We start from the raw sequence: 11,822 nt of genomic DNA, 5'->3' as shown, positions 1-11,822 counted from the left end.
TTATATTTAATGAAATACTCCATAATAAATTTTTATTAGAAGAAAATTTAATTAACAAACTTATATGTTCAACATGGTCATGTCATTTTATATAAACAGGCAGTCACTATGCTTCATTAAATTACAGTGTGCTCAGAGATAGTCAGGGATTATCCTGTGGTCTCACATGAGGTTTTGGCGAACACCTCAGAGGAGAAGTAAAAATAATGGTCACAGAATTTGACAATTCATGGAGACCTAAGACAAAGGAAAGGCTTCAGAGGAAAGGAAAAGGGGGAAGGAAGGAAACTGTATATGAGGGATCCTCTGCAAACATCATAGAAGCTCACAGTTCCATTGTCATAATCCAGAAACACCCCAATCCTACCCAGAGGCCTTTTCACATACTGAATGTAGGGTGGGGTGTTGGTGAAGAGACTATAATGATTGTTCACCTTCTTGGAAAACAAAACACATGCTTCTTCGGAATAAATACTGATATTAGTATTGGTTATCAAGATATCTTTGCAGATGCCCAGAATCCAGCTGGAGGAGTGTGTCACATCCAGCTCCCAGTAATGCCTCCCGGAGGTGAAGGCCCGAGCTCCCCAGGACACGACACTCTCCACAATCTGAGGCTGTCTGGACGCGCCGTGGTGCTCATCTCTGAACATCACACTTGCATCATCGCCATCCTCAGAAAGGCTCATGTGGTGAATGGTCATTGTCTGACTCAGAATGTTATCCACTGCAGAAAGAGCAGAAATCAGGTTAGCAAGTGGGATTTCCATGTCTCTGAGAGGCAGAAGGCAAAGGTTCCCTACCCACAGATTTTTTTTCATTTTCCCTCCTCCAAGAAAACCCAAAACAAAGACAGCAAAGTGAGTTCAGACTGCCCTTCTCCGAAAAGGAAGAGTTACTACTATATATATGGCATATAGAAACACCTTAAATCATATCAAAAAAGAAAAAGACAGATATATCATGAACTGCATGAAGTCTGATTTAATCTCAGTCTCTTGATGATCACTCTGAAAACTGAATATTCTGTTTCTTTATAACCATATGAGCAATGTGATTGCTCTCTTTTGCTCTATGTCAGATGTAACTAAATATATGTATATGACTTTGCATTTTCATTAAACTGTAGGTTGTAAAGTACAGGCTTGATCTTTGCAATCCAAATATACAGGCAGAAAAGATGCAACAACTTGGAAAAGTCATATAGTATCATAATTTCAGATAAAAATAAAATAACATTAAAAGGAGGCTCCTTCCCAGGAAGCTCTAATGAAGCAGAGTCCTGATCACACAGGGCTGACTCTTACCTCTGAAGTTGTTCAGCGTGTCTAGGATTCCAGTGACAGGCCAGCAAGTGAGCTCTGGGTTCACTGGCTGAGGCTTCTGCATCTCTGCCAAGTCAATCCTGTAACAAATGACATAGATACAAGTCAAGGCCAAAGGCTAATCATATGGCCATTACGAAAAAAGCAGTTTTTAACCCAGGACATTTTGTTAGAATTCTGTTTTTGGTTAAATGCATATACAATATATTCTACACAGTTTGGAATATAAAAACATTATCAGATTCTTTTCCTAAATATCAGATCAGATCAGATCAGTCGCTCAGTCGTGTCCGACTCTTTGCGACCCCATGAATTGCAGCACGCCAAGCCTCCTTGTCCATCACCATCTCCTGGAGTTCACTGAGACTCATGTCCATTGAGTCAGTGATGCCATCCAGCCATCTCATCCTCTGTCGTCCCCTTCTCCTCTTGCCCCCAATCCCTCCCAGCATCAGAGTCTTTTCCAATGAGTCAACTCTTCTCATGAGGTGGCCAAAGTACTGGAGTTTCAGCTTTAGCATCATTCCTTCCAAAGAAATCCCAGGACTCATCTCCTTCAGAATGGACTGGTTGGATCTCCTTGCAGTCTAAGGGACTCTCAGGAGTCTTCTCCAACACCACACTTCAAAAGCATCAATTCTTCGGCACTCAGCCTTCTCACAGTCCAACTCTCACATCCATACATGACCACAGGAAAAACCATAGCCTTGACTAGACAGACCTTTGTTGGCAAAGTAATGTCTCTGCTTTTGAATATGCTATCTAGGTTGGTCATAACTTTCCCTCCAAGGAGTAAGCGTCTTTTAATTTCATGGCTGTGGTCACCATCTGTAGTGATTTTGGAGCCCAGAAAAATAAAGTCTGACACTGTTTCCACTGTTTCCCCATCTACTTCCCATGAAGTGGTGGGACCGGATGCCATGATCTTCGTTTCCTGAATGTTGAGCTTTAAGCCAACTTTTTCACTCTCTACTTTCACTATCATCAAGAGGCTTTTGAGTTCCTCTTCACTTTCTGCCATAAGGGTGGTGTCATCTGCATATCTGAGGTTATTGATATTTCTCCTGGTAATCTTGATCCAGTTTGTGTTTCTTCCAGTCCAGCGTTTCTCATGATGTACTCTGCATATAAGTTAAATAAGCAGGGTGACAATATACAGCCTTGGTGAACTCCTTTTCCTATTTGGAACCAGTCTGTTGTTCCATGTCCAGTTCTAACTGTTGCTTTCTGACCTGCATACAAATTTCTCAAGAGGCAGATCAGGTGGTCTGGTATTCCCATCTCTTTCAGAATTTTCCACAGTTTATTGTGATCCACACAATCAAAGGCTTTGGCATAGTCAATAAAGCAGAAATGGATGTTTTTCTGGAACTCTCTTGCTTTTTTGATGATCCAGCAGATGTTGGCAATTTGATCTCTGGTTCCTCTGCCTTTTCTAAAACCAGCTGGAATATCTGGAAGTTCACCGTTCACCTATTGCTGAAGCCTGGCTTGGAGAATTTTGAGCATTACTTTACTAGCCTGTGAGATGAGTGCAATTGTGTGGTAGTTTGAGCATTCCTTGGCATTGCCTTTCTTTGGGATTGGAATGAAAACTGACCTTTTCCAGTCCTGTGGCCACTGCTGAGTTTTCCAAATTTGCTGGCATATTGAGTGCAGCACTTCACAGCATCATCTTTCAGGATTTGGAATAGCTCAACTGGAATTCCATCACCTCCACTAGCTTTGCTCGTAGTGATGCTTTCTAAGGCCCACTTGACTTCACATTCCAGGATGTCTGGCTCTAGGTCAGTGATCACACCATCGTGATTATCTGGGTCATGAAGATCTTTTTTGTACAGTTCTTCTGTGTATTCTTGCCATCTCTTCTTAATATCTTCTGCTTCTGTTAGGTCCATACCATTTCTGTCCTTTATCGAGCTCATCTTTGCATGAAATGCTCCTTTGGTAGCTCTGATTTTCTTGAAGAGATCTCTAGTCTTTCCCATTCTGTTGTTTTCCTCTATTTCTTTGCATTGATCCCTGAGGAAGGCTTTCTTATCTCTTCTTGCTATTCTTTGGAACTCTGCATTCAGATGTTTGTATCTTTCCTTTTCTCCTTTGCTTTTCGCTTCTCTTCTTTTCACAGCTATTTGTAAGGCCTCCCCAGACAGCCATTTTGCTTTTTTGCATTTCTTTTCTATGGGAATGGTCTTGATCCCTGTCTCCTGTACAATGTCATGAACCTCATTCCATAGTTCATCAGGCACTCTATCTATCAGATCTAGGCCCTTAAATCTATTTCTCACTTCCACTGTATAATCATAAGGGATTTGATTTAGGTCATACCTGAATGGTCTAGTGGTTTTCCCTACTTTCTTCAATTTAAGTCTGAATTTGGCAATAAGAAGTTCATGGTCTGAGCCACAGTCAGCTCCTGGTCTTGTTTTTGCTGACTGTATAGAGCTTCTCCATCTTTGGCTGCAAAGAATATAATCAATCTGATTTTGGTGTTGACCATCTGGTGATGTCCATGTGTAGAGTCTTCTCTTGTGTTGTTGGAAGAGGGTGTTTGCTAGGAGCAATGCATTTTCTTGGCAAAACTCTATTAGTCTTTGCCCTGCTTCATTCCGTATTCCAAGGCCAAATTTGTCTGTTACTCCAGGTGTTTCTTGACTCCCTATTTTTGCATTCCAGTCCCCTATAATGAAAAGGACATCTTTTTTGGGTGTTAGTTCTAAAAGGTCTTGTAGGTCTTCATAGAACCATTCAACTTCAGCTTCTTCAGCATTACTGGATGGGGCATAGACTTGGATTACTGTGATATTGAATGGTTTGCCTTGGAAACGAACAGAGATCATTCTGTCCTTTTTGAGATTGCATCCAAGTACTGCATTTCGGACTCTTTTGTTGACCATCATGACCACTCCATTTCTTCTGAGGGATTCCTGCCCGCAGTAGTAGATATAATGGTCATCTGAGTTAAATTCACCCATTCCAGTCCATTTCAGTTCTCTGATTCCTAGAATGTCGACATTCACTCTTGCCATCTCTTGTTTGACCACTTCTAATTTGCCTTGATTCATGGACCTGACATTCCAGGTTCCTATGCAATATTGCTCTTTACAGCATCAGACCTTGCTTCTATCACCAGTCACATCCACTCAACTTCCCCATTGTTTTCAGATATTATTCCAGTTTTCAACTCTTTGAACCTCATTCCCTTCCTCTATTCCATATGGGTAATGCAAAGATACTGGGCATTTTACAGACAGAAAGTTCAGGCTAAGCCTTTGAGACTTCAGTCAGTAAGTAGTCATCAAGGATACATTCAGTGTCTACAAGGAAGAGTTCATCAAGCCAGACCTGTTTGCTCTTGTCAGCCCAGCAAGGGATGCAATTCCAACCTGGTTATTTTGGTCCAAAAAGTCTACCTTCTCAGTGGGCAGCAGAAAGCTACTCCCTCTGAGGTTCTACCTACAAGGGACCTTGCAATGATGGAACAAGCTGAGTTACTGCTACTCCTCAAAACAAAAGGACAATTCTGTTCTCATTCTTAGGGAATTTGCCTCTTTCAGGCCTTTTCCACTTTCCAACTCATTAGCATAGTTGCTTCCTCTGTGATATCTTAGAAAATCCCTTCACTAAGCTTAACGTGGTGAGGTTGGAGAGGATGAGGTGAGTGGGTAAAATAAAGCCCAGGATGTCAGAATGTTTTCAGGTATATTGGATTTCAGCCAAATGAGAAGGAAACTTCTGAGGCCAAGGATTGAAATTCTTTTGAAATAAAATAGAAAATAGCCATAAAGACAATATTGGTCATCTGTATATGAGGGTGCTGCACATATGGATGTACACGTGGATTCGATTTATAAATTCTCAGTTATTTGTTTATGTACTTGTTTATTTGCACATTTATTTATTTCATGGGAGGTACTTCTTGAACCAACTATTTTAAATATATTTTAAATACAGCAGTGTATATATGTCAACCCCAGATTCCCAGCCTATCCATTTCCCCCATCCTTACTCCTGGTTCTGAATGGAAAATATTCAGAAAAAAAATTCCAGAAAGTAAAACTTGAAAATGCCACATACCAGGGAACTATTTACAATGCATTTAATTTACATTTTATGTGTTAGTTGTTATAAGTCATCTAGAGATGACAAAGTGTATGGCAATATGCCTGTAAGTTAACTGCAAATACTAAGGCATTTTGTATAAGGAACCCTGTATCCTGGAGTTTAAATACTGAGGAGGACTTGAAAACAATCTCCCATGGTACTGTGCATCTACTTCATCAAAAAGATAACAACTTTTCCAGACATAAAACTTTAGTGTATACTCACATTTCCAATACATTTGCCAAGACCTGCAAAGAAAAACAAAGATCATGTTAATCATGAGACTTTTGTCGTTTTGCATCTTCTTCTCTATTCTTTATTCAATGTTATTGTTTTTTAAATTATCTTCTAAGGAATACTCAGAAGGCATCCTAGTAACACAGCCTAAGCTAAAACATGGGGGGCTTCCTCAGGGCACATTATGGAAGGAAGGAGGTCAGAAGAGTCTGCGTAATGATGCAGCAACATCTAGGATTCCAGTATCGCCCACTGCCAGTGCTGTTCTCAAGGACAGAGCTCCACATTTAACAAAGCAATAGCGAAAACAGGGAACCGTATTTAACTATAGAGTGAAACTGATAACTCGTTGTAACAACCTTGCCTAGAGAACAGGTGAAGCTTCAGTGTCTCTGGAAAATTTGGGATAACGGGGAGTGACAAAGGTTTAAGGGAACACATACTGAGATTTACTCCAAGAAAGTTAACTTTCTGCTGGTCACGGAATTTTGCTAATTTTAGATCATCTGTCTGGATAGTACTCCTGATCACACTGTAAAAATATAGTCCTATTTTAGCTAAGACATGGACAAAAATCTTCCAAAGATTACGAGAATATTTTGAACTAGGGGACTGGACTAATACAACAATGGGGGTCAAGGAGCACCACCCCTCAGCTGAGAGTGTCAGTTTAAGCAGCGAATGTTCCAGTGTCACAGCAAGTCGTCTAAAAGAGTGTTTCTCTCTGAGGACGAACCCTCCTTTCTCACCTGGAGCAGCTCCCTGTCCGGCTTGCAGCACATCCCAGTCAGCTCTCTGTACATTTCTTTCAGACTTGCTCTGTACTGAGTCATTCTGAACACACTCTCCTCGAGTTGTTCACACATCTCCTTGGCTTCTCGCTCCAGGGCCTCCAGATGCAGTTGCTCCTCCTCCCGGAGCAACAGAAGCATCCTCTGATATTCAGCTGTAATCATCTCCTTCCTTAAGGCCACGTAGTCCTGTGGGGATAGTGGATTCAAAGTATTGCTTATGCTCACATTCAAAAGAAAGCTTCCAATATTATTTCCTTGATGTCATCAAGAACATTCTAGACAAACTGTTGGCCTCAAGTATCTTCCTGTCCAAGGTTTCTCTGAGTTCCTAGTCTCTGGCCCTGTTTGATTCAAGCCATCTGAGGGGTCCCAAGCTCTCCCCTTAGAAGGATTCTTCAGGGTTCTTACTCTATCAATTATTTCCTCTTTAATTTGGATCATGTTTTTCTCTTGTTCCTTGCCCTGATTTTTCTAAATATTCTTTAATGTGGTAAACCCCATTTTGTATACTTTTACAAGATGTTCTCTTTTCCCTCTAGGTACTTCTATATTCTTCTCCTCTACTACAGAGTAACACTTAGTACAGTGTTGTCTTATACTTCATTTCTGAATTGTAATCAAATCCTCAAAATTTTGCCCAGGAACACTTTTCATGCCAAGGTTTTCCCATGTACTAGCATTCCTTGAACTAGCCTGTATTGGCCTGTTTCAATTGTGACTACTGATAGGTCGTTTGAAACCATGCCTTTTCAAGGGAAGAGATTAATATCCTTTAATGGAAATGTAAATAGACCTAAAAGCTAGAATTATATCACTATCTATAGAAATAAATAGGAGTGTTTTTATTCTTACCTTAAATGACCTAGTTTTTTTAGCTTCCTGGTTCAGAATGATTTGCATTTCTTCTCTGATTTTCCATAAAGAGCCCATTCTCTTTAGAAGTTTCTCCTGCAAAATACCCAGGGGATTTAGACACAGAAGATGACACTGTAAATTTCACTCCCTTATTCCTGAACAAAGGCAGTTGTTGGTTACACAGAAACCTTGAGTTAGAATGCTGTGGTCAGATTTTCCCACATTAATCTGAATCTAACACCAAGAGGATAGTGACAAAAGTGTATGCTACAGAACTGGGGAAATGTTACAGATCATGAAATCTAATCACTAAGAAATTGAGAATCACATATTTATATAGCTTGATTAGGAAAGCCTCAAGTTCCCATCAGAAGCCTTTGTCCCTGGCACCACCCGCCCCGGGATGCTGCTTTTCCACACGTGTGGACAATTGGGCAACAACACTGAGAGGACACATTATATGTGAGGATCCACATTCAGAAATCCCACCTCCACTATCTCCACCCCCATCACCATCACAGCATCCTCGTCTTCCTCTCTGACTTAGGAGCCTCTAGATCCCAAACTGCTTGAGAGGTATCACCTACCCGGGACTCCTCAGCAGCCCTGTGTATTGGACTGTGGCTGTGAGCTGCGTGCTCGGGGCGTTCAGAGCAGAGCCCACAGAGCAGGGTCTGGTCAACCTCACAGAAGAGGCCTTTGGCTTCCTGGTGTGTCACACAGATCTGCTCCTCAGAGCTGTGGTCGTAGTTAGCTCTGGCCTGTCTGGCAAGGGAAGCCAGCCTCTTGAGGACAATATTGGTTTGGAAATCGGGCCTCTCTGCTATTCCCCTGCACTCAGGGCAGCTCCTTGGTGTCTGGCCTTCTTCCCAGCAAAGGCTCAGACAGGGACGGCAGAAGCTGTGCCCACAGTCTATGGTGACGGGGTCCAGGAAGCAGTTCATGCAGATGGAGCAGGTGAGTTCACTCTGGAAGGCCTGCAGTGTGTCTGAATCCATGTTTCTGACAATTAAAGATAGAAATAGAAATGATAAGAGAGGAAGTCTTTCTTCTGCCCTGATCAGGGAAAATAAAGCCTTTGGCATAGTCCTGTCTTGAACTCTGTCTAATTTCCGTATTTGCTAAACCCCAACACAAACCTGCATGCTGAGTCACTCAGTCGTGTCCAACTCTTTGTGACCTTATGGACTGTAATCCACCAGGCTCTGTTCATGGGATTCTCAAGGAAAAAATACTGGAGTAGGTTGCTGTGCCCGCCTCCAGGGGATGTTTGCTACCATGGATTGAACCCATGTCTCTTAAGTGTCCTGGATTGCCAGGTGGGTTCTTTACCAATATTGCACCTGGACTTCCCCAATGGCTCAGTGGGTAAAGAATCTGCCTACAATTTAGGAGAAATGGGAAATGTGGGTTGGAGGCCTGGGTTGGGAAGATGCCCTGGAGAAGGGAATGGCAACTGGGCCTAGTACTCTTGCTTGGGAATTCCTGTGGACAGTGGAGCTTGGTGGGCTGCAGTTCATGGGGTTGCAGAGTTGGACATGACTGAATGACTAGGCAGAAACACAGTACAACCCTGGAAATGGTGACTACAGATGGGTTGTATTCCTGCTATAATAAAAAGGATGCAATTAGATAAGAGAGTCACTTGCAACTATTTTCTTTTTTTTTGTTTAAAGTTAGCCTGAAGATAAATATTAGGATGACTCCAGAGTAATTTTTGTCAGCTGATTTGTACAAAAGCATATATATAATCTCAATCTGTCTCTCTCTTTCCATTTTGCCCTACTTAAAACCCACACTAACACACACTTTGTCTCTTTGCTAATGTTCTCTATGCCTGAAGTGACATATATGCTTTTCTAAAGCCAAACAAAATTGTTTATGAATAATTTAAACTTAATATAATTAATGTTTTTTTAACTTTGACATTCTGAAACTGTAAACTGGTCAGTGTTTACTTACAACTTAAACTAACAAAACTATTCCTTTTAAGACAAAAAGAAAAAATAAATATGTCATTGCTAGTTCAGGAAGACAATTGTTCCTGGAGTCATTTCAGATAATCAGAGTTTGTCCTATTTTGAACCTGTGAATGTTCCCACTATAACAATAATCTGTAAAAAAAAGAATCAGTTGTTTAGTAAAGAAAGTGATGGGGAAACAGTGGAAATAGTGTCAGACTTTGTTTTTTGGGGCTCCAAAATCACAGCAGATGATGACTGCAGCCATGAAATTAAAAGATGCTTACTCCTTGGAAGGAAAGTTATGACCAAGCTAGATAGCATATCCAAAAGCAGAGACATTACTTTGCCAACAAAGGTCCGTCTAGTCAAGGCTATGGTTTTTCCTGTGGTCATGTACGGATGCAAGAGTTGGACTGTGAAGAAAGCTGAGTGCTGAAGAATTGATGCTTTTAAACTGTGGTGTTGGAGAAGACTCTTGAGAGTCCCTTAGACTGCAAGGAGATCCAGCCAGTCCATTCTGAAGGAGATGAGCCCTAGGATTTCTTTGGAAGGAATGATGCTAAAGCTGAAACTCCAATACTTTGGCCACCTCATGCGAAGAGTTGACTCATTGGAAAAGACTCTGATGCTGGGAGGGATTGAGGGCAAGAGGAGAAGGGGATTACAGAGGATGAGATGGCTGGATGGCATCACTGACTCGATGGACGTGAGTCTGAATGAACTCCGGGAGTTGGTGATGGACAGGGAGTCACAAAGAGTCAGACATGACTGACTCAGCAACTGAACTGAACTGAAAGAAAGTGAAAGTGAAATCACTTAGCTGTGTTCAACTCTATGCGACCCCCTAGACTGTAGCCTACCAGGCTCCTCCATCCATGGGATTTTTCAGGCAAGAACACTGGAATGGGTTGCCATTTCCTTCTCCAGGAGATCTTCCCAACCCAGGGATTGAACCCGGGTCTCCCGAATTGCAGGCAGACACTTTACCATCTGAATCACCAGGGAGGTTCCAATTTGACTATACATTGTTTACTAAAACCATAGAAATAAGTTTGAATATACACAAGGGTTTCCACTCTACACTGGAAATTCCAAATATCTGGTTAATGGAAGCAACATCAGATTTTTTGTTTTTTGATGTTTCCTTCTTGGCCAATTCCACTTTATTGGAGTCCCTATTGGTTGATTGGATCTATTTTGAACACTTTTCACTTATGGACTGCAAAGTGATGTCTTTAAAATGATAGCAACTGTGACCATTTCAAGAAGGTTTTCTGATTAATTTAACCATTTAACTCATATTCATCTGTGTAAAGACTATGAAATGTATTCATTATGTTGAACATTTTAGGAATACTATGTGTTTTATAAATACTTACATATTTATAAATATGTGCATTAAATGAGATAGCTGATGAACAGGGGAAAAGTATAAAGAAGCCATGTGTAGAGTGGGCTAGAAACTGACTAAGAATTCTTTACGAATAAAACCACTTTTATGCTAATGACACTAGGAATCATGATTGCATTAAAATAATAGAAGAACTAAATGGGCTTCACTTTGGCTCTGTGATAAAGAATCAGCTTTCCATTAGATTAACTCCTTTTATATGGGTTAACTCTTTTAATCTTCTAAACAATATTTACTAATTTTCTACTTTTATGCACATTTTATAAGGAAATTACTTGACGTAGTATAGATAAAGACATTACTTGTTTGCAAATCCCAGAGGGAATAAATGCTTGATGCATTACATACATACAGATATTACTGATAGTAAAAAAAAAAATTCCATTTCTGTCCATAATCACCATTAAAGTTTCATTCCTAAGTGAACATAGCTGAATTTCATTTACTTTGATTAGAACTCACCACTGGGTACAGTTGATGAAATGTTCTACTCCTATGCTGTAAGTAACTATGCACGATTCAGTTCAGCTTTAGGTGTTCACCTCTGCCTGGCAGAAACTTCCCGAAGTCTCCACAATGCAGCCAACTCCAGTCCAGACAGCTCTGGACTCTGGAGAAAAGTGAGTGTGGATCTTCAAGAGATGCTATATATAGTCTTTGAAGACCACACCCATCTCTTCCAAGTGATAGTGTTATCAGCCCTGTGAAAAGGTATAGGTGCACATGATTAGATTTTCCCAGGGTTGAAAACACTTTCAGATGCCAATGATTGAAGTCCTTTGAGACCAACTTAATCCAATTGTCACAATCCAGTCTCTGCTAAAAAGTCACATTTTGAATTTATAGTTGTAATCCATGAAGTTGCTGTTTGGACAATAAACTCCCCAGATGTGAATATCTCCATTTAATGAACTGCATCATAGTTCTAATTTCAGATGACCAGTATATCTATTACTTTGGGCAAGAATCCCTTAGAAGAAATGGAGTAGTTCTCATGGTCAACAAGAGTCTGAAATGCAGTTCAGTTCAGTTCAGTGGCTCAGTCATGTCTAACTCTTTGTTAGTCCACCCCATGAACTGCCACATGCCATGATTCCCTGTCCATACCAACTCTGGGAACTTGCTCAAACTC

General features: G+C 40.8%; 1 protein-coding gene across 1 annotated transcript; it reads right to left on the bottom strand.

The window, feature by feature from the left end:
• Positions 1–11,340, bottom strand: LOC129652711 (tripartite motif-containing protein 64-like). The gene is made up of 7 exons (XM_055581622.1): positions 11,153–11,340; positions 7,903–8,317; positions 7,313–7,408; positions 6,416–6,646; positions 5,655–5,677; positions 1,308–1,405; positions 1–727 (listed from the first exon to the last, which is right to left on the bottom strand). The coding sequence occupies exons 2-7, from the start codon at positions 8,311–8,313 to the stop codon at positions 228–230; spliced, it is 1,359 nt and encodes a 452-aa protein (XP_055437597.1). The 5' UTR covers positions 8,314–8,317; positions 11,153–11,340; the 3' UTR covers positions 1–227.
• Positions 11,341–11,822: the final 482 nt, after the last annotated feature.

The sequence above is a fragment of the Bubalus kerabau genome, chromosome 5 (assembly GCF_029407905.1).
Source record: "Bubalus kerabau isolate K-KA32 ecotype Philippines breed swamp buffalo chromosome 5, PCC_UOA_SB_1v2, whole genome shotgun sequence".
Taxonomy (NCBI): Eukaryota; Metazoa; Chordata; class Mammalia; order Artiodactyla; family Bovidae; genus Bubalus; species Bubalus kerabau.
This window is presented reverse-complemented; position numbering and strand designations above follow the sequence as displayed.